Source organism: Seriola aureovittata, chromosome 22 (assembly GCF_021018895.1).
Source record: "Seriola aureovittata isolate HTS-2021-v1 ecotype China chromosome 22, ASM2101889v1, whole genome shotgun sequence".
Lineage (NCBI taxonomy): Eukaryota > Metazoa > Chordata > Actinopteri > Carangiformes > Carangidae > Seriola > Seriola aureovittata.
Genome location: NC_079385.1, coordinates 12,899,028 through 12,921,515, shown reverse-complemented (window position 1 = coordinate 12,921,515; position 22,488 = coordinate 12,899,028). Strand labels below are relative to the sequence as shown.

General features: G+C 41.6%; 1 protein-coding gene across 2 annotated transcripts in view; it reads left to right on the top strand.

Annotated features, from left to right (window-relative positions):
* The window catches only part of chchd3a (coiled-coil-helix-coiled-coil-helix domain containing 3a), a 65,348-nt gene that overhangs the window by 19,559 nt on the left and 23,301 nt on the right, over positions 1-22,488 (top strand). For both annotated transcript variants that reach the window (XM_056368060.1, XM_056368059.1), the window contains 2 exons: positions 17,996-18,010; positions 19,455-19,538. In XM_056368060.1, the coding sequence (XP_056224035.1) occupies positions 17,996-18,010; positions 19,455-19,538 (99 nt within the window). The remainder of the gene's footprint in view (positions 1-17,995; positions 18,011-19,454; positions 19,539-22,488) is intronic.

The window sequence follows — 22,488 nt, the reverse complement described above, 5'->3', positions numbered from 1 at the left end:
TTTTTACATGAAGACAGGTCCCATTTTATGGTCACACATTCCTGTTCTATCACACAGACACACAGAAGTGAACTCTATTTGCTGTAATCGACAGGTCATGCCTGGTAAAGTGACAAATGTCAGGGCTGTGAACCACAAATCACATTGAATGTTTTTTTTCATGGTTATTTTCAAGACAGTTTCTGCATCATAGCCTTATCTACATAATAGAAACTCAGAGGACAGTTTCAGTTCATATTAATCAACATACAGTAAGTAACCCTATCTTCACTGTAGCCACATCTTGTAGTTCGATATTTTTGTCCTCTCTGCCTGTTGATCCTGCTGTAATATGAAAGCTACCTTAATTTTGGACTGCGTTTGTCTTTATTTCCTGTAAATTGCCCTTGTAAACATTGTCAGATGAGCGTTCCTTACCACACACACAGGCAGCGCATTGTTTTCAAAAAGAAAACACATTTTCCCTGGAGTGCGGCTGCTGTTTACAAACCTATGCTATTGATTATATAGCTCATTTCACACGCTCATCGCCGTAATAGAAAAATGAATCATTTTGTTGAGAGGGAGAGAGAAGGGGAGAGGAACGTTGACGTGATTCCATGCCGCAGGACAAGTGTATGAGTGATCCCTCGTTTGGAACGGTGATCAAATCGAAAGGGAAAAAAAAAGGCTGAGAGAGAGAGAGATAGTGAGGGAGCGAGACACATGATGTGATGTGTTTTTCCCCCTTCAGCATCTGTGAAAAAAACCATTTCAGTCGCAGTGTTTGTGTTATTTAATTTCTGTTGTTTTCCATAGGGAGGGGGGGCAGGACAAATGAGGGGAGGAAGGGCAAGAATGTAACACCTGCTTTGTATCTGTTATGTATGAAGCAGCGCAGTGGGGGGTGGGGGGGGTGGGGGGGTAGGTCTTACTGAACTGTCACACAGGAAACTCTGTTTGCATGTCATTGCCCGCATCCTCCTGAAGTACAAACTCCCTCTACTTACGAGAACTTTTCCTTCTATAAGGTATGAAGATTTTCCTTGTAGCCCAAGGGCTAACCTAGGGACATTAGCAACCTTTGAAACTACAGTTAGCAAGCGCTGCAGTGGCTATGCTTTCAGTTCAAGACTGAGCATACACACACACAATCATATATACAGTCCTTCAGTTGATTGTGTCTATTCTCCCTTCACTTTGTCTCTACTTGCTCAAAGCACGCATATTGCTGCAGAAGAATCACTGTCAGAGGGTTTTACTCTTTTAAAATTTAGTGTGTGTGCGTGTGTGTGTGTGTGTGTGTGTGTGCGCCTGTGTGATAATTCCTTCTGTTTGAGCATTCTTTTGGAGTGCTGGAGTTTTAATAGAATCCGACGGGTTATCAGCGGAGGCGCAGTGCCGTTCTTACCACTCATGTAATTGTCAAGTCAGACGCTTCCACACAGCCACTGTTCTTTTCAACTGTAAATGGACTTTTCCGTTTTAAAAGGCAGCCTCTCGCCCAAGACGTCTCCCGCCCATTGTCATTTCACTCTGTGTTTGTCAAACTCCGGGATTGTCCGCTACCCAGAGTGAACTCAGCTTTGATGAAACATAAAACGTGTTTTTAAGGGGTTTTTGTGTGTGTGTGTGTGTGTGTGTGTGTGTGTGTGTGTGTGTGTGTGTGTGTGTGTGTGTGTGTGTGTGTGTGTGTGTGTGTGTGTGTGTGTGTGTGTGTGTGTGTCCTGTCTCCTGACTGTCTGTCTTTCTTCCCTTCTGCGTCTTAGCGTGAGACTTTATTTCTTTTAACTCAAAAAGAGAAAAAAAAAACGCAAAAAAAACAACTAAGATATTCAACTTGAAATATGTGCATTTGAATGTCTAGACATTCTTTTACCAACCCTTCTAATCAAATAACAAACCTGTTTTGCCATAGGTTACCCAGTAAATTAAATGAACACTGGTGTTAAAGCACATAAGGATCAGTAATTTGAAGGTAAAATTGGGTCTGATTGTTGGACAGAGTCAATAAGTTGATCGAGAAAGAGCTCCGGGGAGAGGTTGTGGTTTGCCGTGCTAAGCACATAATCTGAAGGCTGATGAAGCTTCAGAGGTGATTTGTCCGGCCCTTTTTCCCACTGAACCTGTTAATACCTAATGTATTATCGTTTATGCTGTACTGTTATGTCCTTGAACAATCGGGTCATTACATTAAGTCAAGTATTTGTATTGTACTCTCTTTGTTCAAACTTTTATACAATATGTAGTTAACTGACTAAAATCTCACTTCACAAAAAAAGGGGTTTTAATTATGCTTTAGTCCTGCACCCTCATAGCAACAATTGTAACTATTGTTGTTTTAAATGTATAACATTGCACGTCTTTCTTTGTTTAAGTTAGTTTGGTAGCTAAAAATATATGTTCTTGTTGAATCAGAAAAACTTTTTGAGTGAGTGATACACATTGCTCTGCTATGTTCCCAGAAATTACTTGGGGTTTTTTTTTAAATTACTGAAACAAGAGAGAGTGTTTTGAAAACGGCTGGATTTATCTCAGCCCTCTGGCAGTTTTGGTGTCAAGAGAAATTACATTGTTTTTTTTTCCCGTATTGAGGAAAGTGAAGAAGTTTGGAGAGCGTCTACTACATGGGTAAACATTGCATCTGTCAGCGATCAATCTATGTGTCGAGGACTGTTTTTTTTTTTGTTGGTTTAATATAGGAAGAATAATGAAGCAGAAAACATCGGGAAAGAGAGAGATGCTTTGCAATAACCTGACTTGACCCAGGAACAATATGTTTTGTCTCTTTTTGAAATGTGAGCAGTATGAAAAGGCATATTCAAACATGAACTATAAGATGATCTATAGAAAATAATAATAAAATCACTGCTCTCCTGTGAGAAGGAAAGAGAAAGGAGGAACTGTAGCTGTTCAAAACTGCAAAGTTTTTTTTTTCTAGTATAGGAAACTCTTGCAGAAAAGAAATATTGACTCAGAATTTAGATGTTGTTATTGCCTCAGTGATTTTTATTGCACTTGAAATTGTTTAAATTGAATGGGAATTGACCTGAACCCTGCTCTCATGTTCATTCCACTGAAAAAACATTTGTGCATGGCAGCTGTAGTTCTTGTGTTCTTTGTCCAGCGCAGTATTGATCTGTCCCCCTCATAAAGATACAGGTCACGCTGAGCAGCAGGACCCACATACATTCCCTGCTCTACTTCACACACAATGAGAGCAATGCTATGAGCGGTTATGCCTCCCCATGCTCACCTATAATGGCCGTAACCTCCGCAACCATAGCTGCACCAATTACAGTGACACCCATTCTGGAGAATTGCCCCGAGACATGGGGTTAGACTACAGTTGGGTAGCGTTTAGATTTTATTGATTTAGACTCGGCTTATAGATCCTGTTTTTTATTTTGTCCTGTTTCCAGTCTCTTGCCATATTAATGCTGAATTTTATTGAAAGTTAAAACTAAACCATCTTTGATTTCAGCATATTTTATGAAGCGATTAAGAGCAATTTGTCATAAATTATGTGCATTTCTTGATTAGATTTGGTCAAACTAGTGATGATATAGAGGACTATGATTCCTCTATAGGATATGGTTTAGGATATTCTCTTTTCTCTTCATGCACTTGTTTACTTGAGTGGAATGTCACTTGTACTCACTGTCTTTTCATATACTCTGGTATGACAAATTTTAGAAGTGTTCTGTAGAGTCATGACCACACTGTCAACTTCCTAACCTCTAGATTAAGTCAGAAATATGTCGGAGCAAAGTGTTTTTCACATCTTTTCCAACAGCAAACACTTTTAGGCATTTATACTTGTCATTGATGCATCAGCTTATGTTTTGATATGCATTTCAGGGGTGTCAGGTGTAGCCAGGGCCCCTATATGGTTCCTACCACCCTGGTGGGAGTGCTTGTCCTTCAGGCATTTCCAACACCAGTCACTCCCTTCCCTGTCAGGCTGACGAGCAGTAGCCAGCCAGCAAGTCTACCAGTAATTGAAACTTCACAACAATGTAGGCAAGGGTGTGTGTTGTCATTGTTGTCGCTGTTGTTGGGCTCCTGGGGTGCTGTTGTCTGAGGGATAACATGTTCAGTGTCAGTGCTCACACATGTTCTGCCACTCGGGAACCACAGGTAAAGGAAAGGGGAACACCGGCGTACACACGGGGTGTATGGTAGTTAGAAGCACAGCAGTACGTTTGAGGTTTCTGCATGTGGATTTCCTCTTTTTGTGTTCTTTGATCAGCTATCGGAAAGTTAGGAAACAAGCAGACATAATTACTCTTTGAATTATTAATATTTAAATGAGCGGTACTTTTTCTCAATTTCACTCTCTATGCTGATTATGCCTGCTTCTCCAGAGCAGGAGAATTTGCTGGATTACAGCAGCTACAAATAAGAGACGGTCAAGCTGGTTGAATTCACGGTGAAAAGAAAATTGTTGCAACACTTACCACTGTGTTGTTTTGTCTTCAACATGCTTGGCAAAATAATAAACACTGTCTTCTCCTCATGTGGTCATTCTGAATAATTTCTTGATGAGTGGGATTTAATGAGTAGACTGTCTGGTTTGAAAGAGCTGATTGGTGGCTTTATTTGGTGAACATGGCCTCATCAAGGAGTTAGTTAGAATCGTTACACACAAATAAACACTTAATTAGATAACAGGTCAATTAGTGAATAATTACCCAGCAGCATCAATTAGGAATATGTGAGTCTTTTTAGTGGATACCAGCTGAAGACAAAGCAGAAAATGAATGAGCTTTACAAATATAATCTTGTCTTTATGTCCTGACAAATGAGCAGAATTAAGATTCAGGAGCACGTGGCACGAGCGAGCCATGTAACTCTCTTATTCACAGTCTACATCCATCTGTCAGTCCACACATCTGTGTTTTAATGAAATCATAGACTTCCGCCATCCCGTCTTTTGATTTGCAGCGGCTCCGCTCCCTGCGGAGGCAAACTGGCCCAGTGGCCAATCAATCACCGGCCACAGCGTCTCACCCAGACACAGGCTCTAACCCCGAGGCAGACTTTTCAATCAAACCCGGCGTCATCAATCTTTCCTCGCTCCAAACAGTGGCGTGGGTGGGGTCTACCTGGTGGCAGTGGTTTTGTCTACTGTTGTCAACTGGTCCAAAACACTGAGAGCTTACGTTTACTTTTGTTTCAGATTAAGCTGACACTGTGATTAAGGGAAACTAAGCATCATTGTACAGTATATAAATGTGTAACTGTATCACATTATATAGAGAGGTGTTTCTGTTCCTACCTTCATTGACATAAATGGAGTGGACAAAGTAATAGAATCACCTCTATAATGCCATACAGTTCATCAGCACTGCAAACTGCATAACTCCGAAATGACCATACAGTTTCAATAACGACTGAACATCATAACCGTCATTGGGTAGGATTCATTCCAGGTCTGTGGTATTAGACTGCATTAGTTTTAGCAAGTGACAGTCTAATGCACGTATTTGTCAGTTTTCCCGCTGTCAAAGTTGTATGCACAGCTACTTGAATGTAAAAGCATAAAAAAAAAAATATGCCTTTGTTGCTCCCTCTGTCTCCATCTTTATCTCCTACTGTCATACACACACAGACATGCACATCCCAGTCGCTAAAGTGATGTTCCATGATTTTTTTCCACCATATCTGCAATCACAGCAAGGGATAATGCAGCATACCAGGAATGTTTGTTTGCTCCCCACACACACACACACTCACGCTCACACTCACACAAAGAGACACACACACACACACACACACACACACACACACACACACACACACCATGTCCATCCTGTGAGAGCTCCCGGAGAAAATCAGTACCTACTCTTTCCTTAAACTGTGTTCCATTTGATGCTTGGCTGGCTTGAAAATGACTTTGGGTAAAGCTTAACATTTTTAACGCAACAAGCCCCCCCACCCCCACCCTCCACTTTCTGTTCACCCTGGTACTCCTCTCCCTCCCACACCTCTAAAAAACTGCAGTCTCCAGCAAATGTCCTGCTTTTTTTTTTTTTTTTTCCCCCAGTAAATCTTGTGTACTTCAGTTGCACGCAGTTGCATTTTAGATACAGATGACTGGACCTGGCTGATAATGGGCCGACAATTTAATTTCCCAGGTATTAAAGGAGACTTGCTGGGTTTTGAATTGGTGCCCGTTGGTGGTATTTATAAAAAAATAAATTAAAAAAAACATTTCTTTTTCTCTCAACTTATTATTTTTCTCTCTCCACATCACAGAGTATAAGGAAGATTGGGGGGAGAAAAGGTCCTCATTTCTTTTACTCTTGAATGAGATAAAGAGAGGTAGCGGTACACTGTGATTTACATATTTTTTGGATTTGCAAAGCTCACCAAGGACAAATTGCATCCTACCTCTGGCTACAGTTCTCTTAGCTGTTGTAACCCCCTGCCAGGCTTGATGTAGCTGTCTTGAAGTGAGCTGTCTGTCTGTTTGATTAATATGAAGTTAAAAATGATTTTCAGGTGCTTTTGCTCTGCACATGGATTAAAGAAGTTGTTTAGGGTGATGCAGCATAGTTTACCGGTTGAGTTTAGACCTAAAGACGGCACCTTAGAGAAATAAGATCAGCGGTATGTCAGAGAAGCTGAATGAGGTTGTTCCTCCAGTCTGTGAAGAAAAAACATTTTTAAACTAAGGACAATTTATAGGGCACACACTGGCATTGGATTGGCGGTTTCCTGTTGTTTTCAACCGTTGATATACATATGATAAAATGATCTATATAAATACATTGTATCATTTTTGTATTTTTTTCTCTTACACAATATTTCACTGGATTTTGAAAAGACTTAAGATTTAAAAAATCAAATGGCACCGCTGCACTTCAGTATTTTCAGAATTTCATTGACTGGCCCAGAGCACGAGAGGGGGAATTACAATTACAGATCTAACAAGCAGACACTAACAGGCCTGGAGGGGAAATTCATCAGTCATTCATCAGTGCTCATATATTAATAAGTTTACAAGGGACCTTAAAAATGAAATGCCCTCTACAGCCAAGACTTAAAAGCCATTGAGAAATGACAAACTGCCAGCATGAAAATCAGCTGTTTGACCAGAGTTTCCTCTTGTCCTGAAAGTTGCTTTTTGGAAATGCAAAGCCTTTCATGAGGTAGACACATGTTTTGTGTTTGTGTGAATGTCAGTTTACTCCATGGATACAGCATAATTAAATGTTTGTGTTCTGTATGAGGTCAACTTAAATGAGCAGATGTGAGCAGATTCTGTCTGCACCACTGCTTTTTTGATTCTTTCTTACTGACAGTGCACTCTACATAGATGGGTCTGTTTTTTCCCCCTTTCTCCTGTCTTTGTAATTCTCTCTCTCTTATCTTGGAGGGTGTCCATTCAACCGTCCTTTACATATTGGTCGCTGTACCTCACCCCTGCCCAGGGTGTGGTGCCCACACACCGTGCCAGTATTAAGGTTAGACAGGAGGTCAGGCTGTAATTGGCAGGACCTGTGGCTGGCACTCTGCGCCAGGCCCTCACCCTGTCAGCTAATTGGCACTGCGAGCGGCCAGCGGTGGGGCCGGGATACAGCAGCACTTCGATTGATGGATGGAAAGTGGTGTCAGGGAAGCTACTTTCTGACGAGAGCTTGTACAGTCAATTTACTGCCTCATCCTCACCGGGCTTTGTTTGTATTTATGTATATGTTCATCCTCCTTTGTTCTAAACATTCTGGAATGCCGAATAGAATTTTCTTATTGTGCTGTGCGCTTTTTTTTTTTTTTTTTTTTTACCTTTTTGTCTGAGCTAGGAATTGATTCGCTTGTATAAACAGCAACTAATTACCCAGTAACACTTTCAGTACACGCTAAGCATTACTGAAAATTTGAGATTTGTGCACTTTCCAGCCAAGCTAGAAAAAAAGAAAAAATGTTTTTAAGTTCCCAGCTTCCTATTAGTGAATTTTAAACAGTTGTTACAGCTAAAGTCATAAACAGCGAGTGTATAAGCGTCATTTTGTGAATACTCAAAATAGATCTTAACAGGATCTAATGGATTTAAAGTTTGTCGGGGTGAGAAGGAAAGGAGTGCATATGCAGTGACTTTGACAGCCTGTTTTTTGATGCTGTATATTTATGATGGCAAAGCATGCTATTTCTAATGGTGTTCATTTTTATGGCTACATATTCTCCAATTTTAAATGAGTACTTACCTCAATTCTGTGCATAATGGTTTACCTAATTTCTATCATCAAGAAAATCAAGAAAGACAAGGTTACACCAAGAGGTTGACAGTTAAAAAGGTGCTTACCTGCACCTGACACTCACTGGTAAATGTAATGTCATTGGTACCATAGCTGGGGATTTAATAGTGACGACCCCTTTGCAGCTGGTAGTTTTACTGAAAATAGTTTTGTGATATTTTCTTATCCTCTCTTTCACTCCACCAAGCTGAAACTTAGTTTGGTAAGCATTTGAAGTCCAAAGGTTATGGAGGCAAGTGTCTTGAGTGTGTGTGTGTGTGTGTGTGTGTGTGTGTGTGTGTGTGTGTGTGTGTGTGTGTGTGTGTGTGTGTGTGTGTGTGTGTGTGTGTGTGTGTGTGTGTGTGTGTGTGTGTGTGTGTGTGTGTGTTTTTGTGTGTGTTTTTGTGTGTGTGTGTGTGTGTGGCACAGTACAGTAGATATGTCGGATGTGTAATATGACAGGTATTTTCTTTTGCGCTTGTCCTTTTCCCTTTTCTTGGTCTTTCTCTGTGTTTTCCCTCTTGGGTCTGACAGGAGAATGGTATTAATGAGGTTCTATGGAAGTGAACAGCCCGCTCAGCTAATGGTGCTAGAGGGAGAGATTTTGATTGAACAATGGAAAGAACTTAAACATATAGGGGGAACAAAGACAGGAGGGGAGTCGGGAAGGCTGTGAACAGCAGAAAATCTGGATGAGATATAGAAGCAATGAGAGAACGGAGGATAAAAGATGGGGCAATATACATAGGCATATGGAAAGAGCATACGATAGATATTGATTCATAAAGCAGTTTTCCAAACAAGTTACAAACTCCAATTAGGAAACAAACCAATCGAAATCAGCACTTAAAACTAATTTAAGAAAAGGAATTCTTTTGGGGGAATAGGCTGAAATAAGAATATATATTTACTCACTCATGTGCATTGGCATAGAGTTGGAAAGAATCGTGAAGGTTACAAGTCATACATATAAATAAACACACTAACTTGACATCAAAATGGCTCTTTTCTGTCCACCCCTAGTTGTCGATGAAGAGTAGGTGAGTAGGGCAGATAGAACAAGGGGAAAAGGTATGTATTCAGCTAAAGAGGTTAGTGGTTTAGAGGTGACCCTGAGTCTGCTGACCTGGTCTTGACGGACAGAAGCTGAAGGTGGACTGCCCCCCCCCCCGCGCGCTTCATCAGGCCTGGGAAGACCACCTGCTGCTGGGTGGAATGAATATGCATTAATACACAGCATGAGCACGCATGCTCTGAGAAATGTACAGTATGCCCACAGCCATCCATACCACACACACACACACACACACAGAGGTTCAGTCGCTGACACATACACTAGGCTGCCCGTCAACATTAGCACAGATTCGGGTTAAGATTGGCATGCTGCTGGCACAAGTCCAATGTCGGCAACATATCCGGAGGTTGTCCACTTTTCTCCCTGCACGTCTTCTCCCATTGTCTTCGCCTCTACATTCCTCTCAGCTTCTCTCTGCTATAGGTTGTACGTGCTCTCCTCCCGGCTCCACCATCTCTGTCTCATACACTCATTTTCCTCCCGAGGGACATCTGTTGTCCAAAGGCAATATGCCTCTGTCAACTCTCAGGTCAATCACTGTGTCCTTTTCCGTCAAGCAAAGGAATTTTCCGCCTTTATTTTATGTGTCTGACTGAATGCATACTAGCATCCTCCACACTTGTTTTCATCTGCCAGCTTCTTCTCCCTGTATCCCATTGCTCTCCCTGCTCGCTTTTAAACAGGGATGTGGTCAGGAATTATAAATGAGTGGAGGTAATATGCACCAAAAAACTGAGAAAAGGCAACAGTTGGTACAAATGTCTTCCATATGAAATAAGATAAAGATATATTTTTTTCGCTTTTTTGTATGTATGTGTATTTTGGATCAATTTTTAAATATCAGTATATCTTCTCTTTGTTTAGATTATTTGAACAGTACTTTGTACCACTGGTTTATTCTTCCCAATTGTTTTCTTTTTTGTTGTTGTTTGTTGTAAAGATTGTCACCATGTTGCTGCTGTTCTCGGCTTAGCCATGCTCCTTCCTCCCCCTGCCTTCATGTATGTGCGTATCTGTCTCTGTGTACATGCACCAGAGCAACTTCTCCCTTCCTTTCATTCTCAGCCTCTTTGTCCTTATGTGCCCATTGTTCTCTTGGCATGGCCTCTGTTCCCATCTTGGTTGAGACTTCCTTCCATACATGCCCCCCATGTCTCGGTAATGAACCCACAGCTCTTCATCTCTCCCCTTCGTCTTCCCCTGTGTGTTGGACATGACAGATGACTGGGGACCTCCAGAGGTTCACTCCCCAGGGCTCCAGATAAAGGCAGCTCCAACTGCAAGATGATCAATCAATCAGTTTACACCGCAGGCGCCTGATCAGCCAATTAATCAATCTCTGAGCCAGCAGATGTTGTTGCTGTCCCTCAGTGAAGGAGCTGGCAGTGGAGTGGTGGAGGTGGTGTCTCCAACAAAGGCTGAGGGGCTTGATGTGTCTAGGAGTAGAAAGGAAAGTGATTTTTCATGTTTCTACCAGGATTTCAACCTTTGTGGGCTCTCTTCGCCCATTTGTTTTTTACTGGAGGATCATTTCTTTCCTAGCTTTTCCCACGTTATACTCTGCCTTTCAATCCTGAGAACATCTTAAAGGAAGCATAGTCCTATAAGCTTATGATTACTGTAGACCTCGCTGCCTAACTGCAAACCTACTTGCTTAAAAATAAATTACTATATTTTTGAAACATCTACAAATGTGGGAGAGGTGCAAAAGAGATGTAAATATGTGAGTGGGTCGACACCCCTGTCTCAGCATCATTAAGGCCAGCTGGTTAAGATCAAGCCCTCTGTTGACCCCTGTTCACAGTCAATGAGCTACAGACTCTACACGGACACTTCATCTCAATGTGCCCTTAAACAGCCAGCAGTTAAGATACACGCACAAACACTGAGACACCCACACTCACCACCTACACCTCTTGGCCTTTGGTCCCCGTCCTGGCCCTTTGGTCCCTGTCCTGGCCCCTTGGTCCTTGTCCTGGGCAGGTCAGCCCTTTGACCCACCAGGTCGTTGTGTCATTACTCACTGTGCTAAGAGATCCCCAGGGAGAGTAATTCAGTCAGCCGCCTGTGGCACTCATGTCTTTTTCCACCAGGATGGTCCATGCTTCAGTTATCCGTTTGTCAAACAGGGAGTCAAGTTACCAATGTTTCCAAATGTATACAAGAGTGTCATTACTAATGATATGTATTGTTATGTGTGCTTATACGGGATCTTACATTTGGGGAAAATAACCTTTAAGTAATTTTGTTTGATTGGATAATGCTATAATCAGATGCTACAAATGAAAACTCAAAAACAAAGGTAAGGTGAACTGAAAGGGTAGCTACTTCATTGGATACTATTTGATGATCTGCTGCATTACTACACTGTCATATTTTATGCCAGCTTACACCTGGTGAGCAGCGTCTGTACTCTGCTGTCGTTGCTGGCATATACACTGGATTACTTTCAGAATTTCCACAGCATGAGCAAGTATCAGTGGTTATACCCCATGCCCAGTAGAGAAAGGGACAAAACAATGAAGAAACACAGTAGGGAAATAGACTAATTGTTACAGCATAGGGATCAGAAGGTAATTGCTTCATTCACAGCTTTTTGACCACCGCCTGCTTGTTCTCAATGATTAATGATACCACTGCGTCTTTTGACTTTGTGACCATTCCCGACTCTGCTGACATAAATTCCCAAAAGGAGGTTGCTTCCTGATTACGTTGTGACAGGGTGGCCTTGTTGTCAAATTTATTTTGCGGTGTCCTTGTGGCCCAGCAGTTTAAGACGCATGTAACTGATTCCAAAAACAGTCGGCGGCCTTTGTTGCAAGTTAAACTCCCTCCAAACTTCCCCATGTTTCCTGTTACTGTGATCAGTCTAACAAAAGCTAACTTAGTTCACCTCATAGGGTTTATTTATTTTCTGTGGTGGTCTTAACATCAAAGAGGCAACACTGCAACCAAACTTCATCCATCACAGATAACGATTTTCATTAGAATTAGAAGAGACAAAGCTTACAACAAGCTAAGTCCACCTTAAGGATTCAGTATGCTTCAAACATTGTGCTTGTTTGATTGCCGAATAGCCTCTCGCCACACTTCTCTGATATGGGAATTAAGAGGATTGCTTCTGACAGTTTTTGTAACTTTGCGAAACTGACCATCTGACAGTAGTGAGGATTTGAGAAAGCAGACAAGATTTGAACTTCTCTCAAATTATCTTTTTTTCATTCTACTATTTACTACTTCAGTCATATTTGTGTGTACAAACAAGTGCAACACCATGAATGCCTTCAAGGAAAGACTGTCCAAAAGTATACACAGTCATCCTCCTCTGTACGATTGGCACCCAGGCTTTTCGCGCCGCCTTTATGTGTGGCTATTCTGAAGAACTATAAAGACTTTTACCTTTAGAAATATAGTCGTAGGAACCAATTCCTTCATGCACAGCTGTCCTTTACAGAACAAGCCAGAGGCCAATGTCTTCATGTAGACTCAGTCTCAGCTTATTTGGTGTACAACATGTCAAACAACAACCTGTTCAAATGAATTGAACTGAAGGAGACATAACCAGCCAACTTAAGTTTCAAAATATGATGGCATGTTTATCACATTTACGATCAAGTATTACTTTTTGATAATTATCCAAAAACTGTAGTGATCTATTTCTTTTGAATTCAGCACTTCCAAAAACATTCAGTAGATACAAGCTGAGGCTCAGTGGCTCAGCTGAGAAAAACATTTCAATACTGAACCGTTCAGTATGTGAGTAAGTGTTTACATTTTGTTTGTCCTTTAGTGTTATCAGTCAAGGTTAAGCCCATTAACTGACCGCACTATATCTGACATGATTACATCTCCCATAACCCTACCACCTCCTGTGGAGACTAATAGCTAGCTGTGAACCTGAACTGTTACTGCCACTCAGTAAAACCCTACGATGCTAATTAACCAGTCAAAAGGAATGGTTTCCAATGGAGTTTTACAGCTACTGCTACCAGGACTTATGTTTTATTAGTGACTCTAAGGGTAATGCGTAATACTGCCAGTAAGGTCTGTGTTGGGTAATATCATTTTACACTCGATCAGTTAGATTTGATCTGCCTGTGATAGCTTTTAAAGATAGAGTTGCACTGGTTTTAGAGGCAGCCACAGGATATGCCAAGAAGAAACTGAGTTTTAAAGGCGCATATAAGCCTCTTCCATATATATATATATATATATATATATATATATATATATATATATATATATATATATATATATATATATATATATATATATATAAAATATACACGCCTGCCTATATCTGCAGAAAAAGTAAGAAACTGTGTATTTTTCATCAAACCCCCTCTTTTAAAGTATTCGCCTACCTTCAAGCTTGATATGACAGTTCACCCAAAAACTGTCAAAAAACCCAATTCTCCTTCCAACTATCTTGTCATCCATATTCCATCCACACATTGACCTAGCTCTCGCACTCGTTTTCATCTTCTCTACCCCATGAACTTCCCCTCCCTTCCCTCCATCCATCTATAACCTCCCACAAGCCACCGACACCTCCGCCGTGCCAATTAACACCAGAACACGGTCACATTGTGCTGCCCTCTGACCCCCCTCCCTTCCTTGTCGGAGCACACAGGACCTGAGACCCACGGCTTCAGTATTAGTTTGTCACAGGGCCCTGTCGTGCAGGTCTGTGATAGATGGGCCCTGGCGAGCAGCTCTGACCCACCATGCTGCAGCGCTCACATGGATGGTGTGAGGGAGCATTGATTATGATGCTACTTGTGACAGGGGTGAATCAGGTCTGAGCTGATGGAGGCAGGGGAAAGACAAAAGAGACCAAGGATATGGATGAGGTGCTATTAGTTAATGTGATGAGATTTGGTTTTTGGTCTATCGATCATGGCATCTCGCAAGGTTATTTTAATCTAGCATGATTTAAAAGCATGTAGCGAGCATACAGTGTAACAGTGAGTCACCTCATTATATTACAATACATAGGTTTCCATCATTGAGGTGTGAAATGAAAAATGTAATATCTACAGAATTGCTACAGTAATCTGCATCAGCCACAATCTGATTTTCTTTTTTCTTCTTAAGCAATTGAAAATATTGTGGCACCCAGCCTAAATCAATGCTATTAGCAACTAGAGTTGTGAACCTATCACAGTTTGAGTTGAGATCCAGTTGTTTAAGTTAAAAACCAAGCAGTCAGGAAACCCCAAAGTGGTTGCAATACATGTCTGAGTTGTAACAAGATGATGAATGGGACAGGAGGGAATCAAAACAGTGAGCATGACTGCTCAATATTAAGTCTGCTGGTTTTATATTACACTGTATAAGGCTAAAAACTGATACGTTTACTCTAGAATTTCTGATTTTAAAGCATCAAGTCCTGAGACTTAATTGACAAAATATGTCCATTCTCAAGAATGGTAAGGGACCTTCATCGTCATGGTTACAGCAATAACCATGTGGTTAAGGTTATGGAAACCGACATTGACTGCCTTCCGTGATAAAGTTAAGTCTCATGGTGACCCATCCATCCACCCCGGCCTCATCCGTATGTGGACTCTGTCACTCCATAACAATGTCATCTAACTTCCTCCTTTGTACCTTGAACATTAATTGGCATCTCTTCTAATATACTGTGGTGTCTATTTTATTGTTTTTGTTTGAGTTCAGTTGGGTTTTAGTTGGGATAATATAGGCATGGAAAATAGGCATAGAAATGTGATGTAACTGTGTTATCCACCATATGTCTTTATTATAAGAAGTCCGATATGTATACCCTCACATGGAGTTGCCCTAAGCCTGACGAACACTGCAGTCAGGAATCATTTTATATTTCAGTCCTTTGGAATGCTTTAAAAGAAAAAAGCCCGTGTCAGAGAACACTTTAAAGGAAAAAGCAGGTGTGAAAGAAATAGAGTGTATGAGAGCAAATCAGTGAGTGAACAGGCCGTGGGTGGGGGAGGCCTGACGCAGCAAAATCCACCTGTTTTCATCCCTCTGCATCCTCCTCTCCTTCTCTCCTCCCCTCTTCTCCCCGCCCTCGCTCCCAGCTCAAACTGCGGCAGTCGGCTAATTAAAAAACATGGCTGTCCTTAATTATTCAGCGGCTGGCTAATTGATATTCACAGAGGCGTTTGCCTCGCCTAAACGATCCGTTTAATCTGACCACCACGGTCTCACTCTCAGCCGCCTGTCACCCTCAGCTATTGTGCTACTGTACTTAATAATATGCCAGGGGGAGATAGATACGGGAAGGGGGAATGTATAAGTTTGCTGTTGATGTTAATGTGGGTTCCTGAGCTACAAATAGCAATATGTGGACTCACCCCTTCGGGGGGGTATTGTCATGAGTATTTGTATTTTTACTGGGGTATTTTATTTCCCTATGTCAAGGGTTGCTGCACAAGAAAATTAGACAGAGTAAGAGGCTGAATTAAAATGAGTGAATTAACCCAAACGAATGACATCATCCTCTGGACTTGCAAAGTTTTAGAATTACTCATTTGTGTTCATCTCCTCCACTAAAGTTATCGTTGTCTTGGCTTTCAAAGCTGGAGCTCCCTTCCTATCCATACTTGGTGATAATTTTCTCTCTTTAACTTTTCTCTAAAGTTATAGAGACACACTTCAGGCTTCATGTCCCAGCCACTTCTCCATTCTTGACACTTCCAATGATAAATCACCTTTTATTGTCCACTCCTCTTTGTGTCTTATCTCTCTGTTCTTTCCTCTCTCAAGTTCACTTCCATTTTCTTGTCTAATTCTGCCCTTACTATTCCTCCCCCACCCGTATGCCAGCTCTCCTCCTCCACCCGCGACCGCCTCTTCATTAGGGGAACAAAAGGTGTATGGGCAGTGGTGAAGTCTGTTCCATTGTTTGGCCTTTAGTATGATTAGATTATCTTTAACGTCTGCTGAATGGGGTTAATCAGTCGGAAGTAATCCTGAGATAGTGTGTGTGTGTGTGTGTGTGTCTGGGCCTCTGTGTGTGTGTGTGTGTGTGTGTGTGTGTGTGTGTGTGTGCTTGTGCGTGTGCGTTTGTGTGTTGCAAAGAGGAGGACCAACCTGCTTGCATGAAAATTGAACACATGCACGGGTGTATTTACCCATAGACATATATACACACACACACACACACACACACACACACACATAAAAGTGAGCAAAAAAGAAAATCCCTGGGTACACATTTCTGTCACAACCTCTCTTCTTTTAATGACCCCTTTAGTCTCGCCTTCAGCACACATTTATCTCTCCACCCGCTCTCTGTGGGTACAGCTGCTCCGGCTGGTGCGGGTGTGTGTGCGGGTGTGTGTGATGATGTGTGTGTTTCAGATCAGTGTCTGAGCCGTTGTTTGTGACTCGGCGTCTGTGTGCATCTTTTGTCTTTCTCTGCAGAGCTAAACTCTTTGGTCGCCACCTATCAGCGTAACATTGAGTTTGGACACACTTGTGACAGTACACAACCCCCTGCCAATCCTCTCCTCTGTGTTTCCTTCCATCCCATCATGCCTCTTGTCTTCCTGCTAAATTGAGCTGTTGATGGCAGACAGTTTTTTGGCACCTCAGCCAGTGTAATCCAGTCTTTCAAAAACTTTGCCAGTCTGTCTTAGAAGCTCTGATTGCACATTCGATAACACATTTAACACATTTAAGGACAATCAATAACAAATTTAAAGGTAATAATAATGCTACTTGCAGAGTACTTATGCCATACTTTTAAGAGTATACTTCAGACTATGTTCACCCAGCACTATCATTTATGTAGGTTTAAGTCCAACTTGATTCCATCATGAAGTGCAAGGCAGCGTTAGCTTTTGTGTAACATTGGCTGCACAATAGCACTTGAGACTTGTAAGGGGACACAAAGGAGACAATTGTCTGACTGCATCATAAGGGTAATGTTAGGTTGTGCTGAGGACAGCAGAGACGGCAGCAACTTGGCTATGGTATTGGAGATGTGTGTGTGTGTGTGTGTGTGTGTGTGTGTGTGCGTGCGTGTGCGTGCGTGCGTACACGTTTGCCAGTGTTGGTTGGTAGGTTTCTGTCTTGTGTGTAATAGATAAGCTTGGAGCACCCCCTTGACTTTGAAACTTCCCCCCAGTCATGTCATGCGTGGACAGCCACTCTGTGACACTCCTCGCCGCTCATCACAATGCATAGAGCACACAGCTCCGCCTGCTCTGCGTCGAGCAGCCGAACGCAGATGGTTATCAGTGTTGAGATTGGACGGGTTAATGCAATTTTTTTTTTTTTCCCTCTATACATTGTATTTTGTTCATACTCCTCGTCTCCTTCAACATCCTATAGTGCTTAAAGCAATGTGCCAAGGCTCGATCTGCATGGCTGCTTTCCATACAGCAGTCCTCAGCAGTATGGTGATGTGTGTGTTTGAGTTTGTATTTATGTATTGCGTATGAGCAGTGCACATGGTTTATGATTATATACTATATATGTATTGTATGTGTATGCACTGCTGTGTGTATATGCCAATGAATGAGGAGACTGAAAGGATGGAGTGTGAGTATTCAAGCAGAACAGTGTGGCAGCCAGTCACCCTTACCCTCTGAATACTAAACCTTTCCAAATGTCACTTTGAAGAAGTTCATGGATGAATCAGTGCCTCTTTACACTTATTCTCTCTCTTGTTTTTTTTTTTTTCCTTTTTTCAATGCTTCCCTTTATTCAGGAGATAGGACAGAAGGTAAGTCCAGAGGCCTTTACTTTCTCCACGACTCTCCAGTTCTCTCTCACTGTTTCTGCATGATGGAGTCAAGGAATTTCTTTTCAGTTTCAACTTCTTTGACATGTTACATTTTTCTTTCCAGCAGGTATTTCAGCTCCTCCGTATTTTGATGATCCTTTTTCTTACAGCTCTCCTGCTCCAAATTCTTTATAGAATTATAGATGAGCTGGCGACTTCAGCCTCTTTCTGAAGACTTATTAACAGAAGGGAACAATAATAGAAAATGTTCCTGGTTGGGTCCTGAAGTTCACTGTGGCTTTGACTAACACAATTCTGTGTCTTGTTTAAAGGCTTTCCATTTTTTTAAATTTCATATACTCCTTATATTCTCCAGTCAAAACCTACTTTTTCTAGATATATGCCGACCATGTTTGAATGAAACGACTCGCTCAAGTCAGTAAACGTCTCTTCAACTTAACATTAAACAAGTGGTAAAACAACTGAATTAATGTAAAATGATGTCAACAACCGAACCCCAATTCTACCAGTTTTAATATCCTGTTTTATTGCTGTTTTATCATCCATAGCCATCGTCTCATCACGAGTAAATGATGAGAAGTAAATTCACAATTAAAAATATGTGGTCCTGAAAACTGTTGTCTAGCCTGTACAGAAAGTTGAACTTTTATCACTATTATTAAAATTTCAATGCTTGACATCATTACTATTTGCTTCACTGGGTGTCTATTGAAGCGTAAAGGTGTTTTGTTTTTTTTTTTCTTTTCTTTCTCTGGATAGCAGATATACCCAGGTCTTATCTGTCCTGTATATCACCCAGAGAGTCAGCCGTACATCTAGTGAAGGTCATAGTAGAGTGGAGGACAGTGGAGATAGGTAGCCTGGCTAAATATATACGCCAGACCGTGGTGCTACTTCGTGCTGAGAACTGATGTTATCCTCTTGGCCTGATAGCGGTTTGGCTGAAGATTGAACACAAGAGGACAAAGAAGCTCATACAGTACCTGCCAAGGCATGATCAGTCTCTCACACACACACACACACACACACACACACACACACACACGGACACACAGGTGTATATGAACATATTCCAATCCAGGCAGATCCTCTCTGGATGTATGTCCACGCTCTCTGGCACGACACACACATTCACACAGCGTTTCGCAGTTGGGTGTATCTATGCCAACAAACAAAGAGCCTCTATCTTTGTTGTTTTGTAATGCATATCTGCTTTATACACACTTGTTTGAGTCATCATTGTGGGCCTCTCTCCTGTGTATGTATACTTGTGTACGAATGTGTTTTTTGATTGGTTTGTTAAAATTGGCAACGCTCCACTGAGCATGTAAGTAATGGTTTTTCTTCTCTTGTGTGTGCATGTGTGTATGCTGCATGTTGTACGTGTGTGTGTGTGTGTGTGTGTGTGTGTGTGTGTGTTTAGGCCAAGCAGCTGGAGGCCAGAGAAGCAGACTTAAAGAAGCAGGATGCTTTCTACAGAGAGCAGGTGGCCCGGCTGGAGGAGAGGGTGAGAAAATGTTTGCACCAGATAAAATGCACCTGGGTGAATGTATGAACCAACTCACAAACCAGGATCTACCACTCACTGCAGAAATCAAGTGATGATATCTGATTCATCTTACAATAATTATTTGTTTTCATTCGTTTAATCAATATGGCTTTGATAATCCTTCACTGAGCAGACAGAAATGGAAAAACTGATTTTCTGGGGGGTTTTTTTAAACTTATTTTCTCAGATGTGTTGAGAGATAAATCAGAAATCTCTACCACATGCCAGGCTGGTGATCTCAACATGGGTGGGGATGCAGATACCAGATAACAGAGCTTTATTAATGTATAATGCAGTCATCAACACACAGTACACACAGAAGCACACACGTTAGTGCACACACAAAGAAGAACACAAGATTCATGCACATAATTCAGCCGTCATACACAGTGAGCTCGGTCACTATGGGGCTCAACCAAAATACAGTCACATTTATTCTTTCTCTTCATCCCACTGCCCCACTGTTTTTGTTGGCATCCTTCAATATAAACTCTACACGCTTTCCCCAATGTGCTTGCTCTCTTTCTCTCTCTCTCTCTCTCTCTCTCTCTCCCCCTCCATAATTGTCTTTCTGCTCAATTTCTGTTCCCTTTTTTTCTTTAATTTCCGCCTTAAATTCCTCTGCCTGAAGGATAAAGGGTTAAATCTCATTCATCTCTGTGTGTGTCCTCCTGTCCCTGAAAATGACACTACCCTGATGTTCATTGTCAAACCAGTGTCCTGTGGAGGGGGACCAGGGTCAGTTGCCGTGCTTAGCCCCCTTCAAATGGCAGCTACATGCTGGTCCCAGTGCGAGATGCCTGCAAGGCAGGGGACCAGGGTCAAATGCCCTGTTAAAGTGTGTTAAAAAGGACGGTCTCATGCTGCTCTCAAATCATAAGTGTGTCTTAGGAATGGTACAATGCCCTTATTTAATGTGCTTGAAATAACACCTTCATGCTGGGAAGGAGTTTTCTCCCCTTTGGAGGGTGCAAAAAGTCAAATGCCCTTTACAGTGAAAGCCAAATCGAAATTTCATACTGTTGTGAGGCCAGATATTCATTGTGGAAGATGGAGGCACTCCACATATTCTTATTCTTAGAAGCTCACATGAATAAAAGGGTGACAGAAGTATCACATACTCAATGGGTACTTTTTCCTCTAAAGGACCTCAGTGTGAAATGATTTTGTGTTTATCCATACGGCTCAAATGTGATTTTGTGGTAAAAAGATGGTCTCTTATCTTGTGTAAGCTTACCCGTGCATGTGCACACATCACTATTAATGAATTTGCTTTAAATGAACTTATCTTTTTTGCCATTCCTTAATGTTTTTCTTAGCTGATTAAAAGAGCGGCACATGACCATCGTTGTGGATTTGTTCCTATTGTACACAAGACATTCGCACTTTGGGTCAATAAAGCTTGCAAAATTTCCTTCCTTCACTGAGGATGAACTCTTAAGTCAAGCCAGTGGGTATTGAGTGGCAGTGGACTTCTGTCAATAATTGGAAGTGCATTGGTCTGTGCAATTTCGGTTGGGCAGCGGAGAGTAGAGGATTTACTGACAACAGGGGAAGGTGTAAATTAATCGATGGATTTGCGAAGAAAGCAACTGTCACTTTCTTTCAAAATTGCTTTAGTTGGTTGATGGCTCGGCAAACTAACAAAGTTGAAATAATATAAGATGTAGATATGCTCCCTTGTTGCACTTGAACCTTCCTAGATTGCTGCTGTACAGTGTTTCTCTTTGGACTTTGTAGCTCTACTGTATCATACTGTATAGGAGCAAATGTGAGTGCTGATGGTAGAAGTGATGAGCTCCAACTAACGCAGGCATTATCGACTCTAGGCGCTGGCCATCCATCAGCCATGTTGGCCTCTGGTCAATATTCCTTAGATCAAAGTGTCAACAAATCACCTTCACACCTCAGAAAGACAGAAGATTGAGATAGACAGAGGAGAGAGATACTGTACTGAAGACAGAAGCTAAAGGATTCAACACAAGAAAAGGCAAGAGGAAAAGAGACAGGCAAGACTCTACCTGAGAATATATTAGAAGAAACTATGATAAAGTGACATTTGTGAATGAGTGATAGAGAATAAGAACAAGAAAAATACAGAAAGCAGAAGAGCTATAAAATGATAAAATGTCAACGGATAGATAAAGAGACTATGGTCAAGAAAAGCTTGAAGCACTACTACAACCCCTTCACTGAATAGTAGAAAAATTCAAGGTGACTGTGAGAAACTGGTAGATGTGAGTTGCAGGGTCTGTGATAATGTACATTTCATTTATGTATTGATTTTCAGCACAAGAATGAAACAATAAATTAATTATATTTCCAAACCACTGTATCCACAAAACCCACACGCGAGAAAAAACACAGCATAAGTGGCGACCATGTGTGCGTGTTGTGTGACAATAGTTGATCCTGTGGGTAACTGAGGATCAATGGTGGCCATATTGCATGTTGCCTGTCTGACTGCGCAGAAAGCGGCTCAGGGCTCCATAGGGAGTGCAGTGTGTTTGGACTGCGTTAATAACACTCCTTTTTCTTGTTCTGGCCACAGTGCCCCATTTGGCTCTCAGTCCCTGTTCTCCTCACCCAGCGTAAACCCAGCAGAATACCAAACAAGATCACTTTTGGCATGTTCTGTTCTTTGGTACTCACCGTTACTCCTGCCTTGTTAACAGCATCAATACCAGATGAAGGTGCTCAAAACATAAAAACGGTACAGGAAACAAGTTTACAGGAAGATACGAATACAAACGTAAGGCTTAAACTAACTATCATGAACATGTAGCCTACATACACGCGAGTAGGTTTGAGCATAGGTATAAAACAGCTACAGACGGTACCCATATCCAGCTCAAATTCATACTATGTACTGAATATTAAGAGTTTTGGTCCTGTGCTCCAGTTAAAG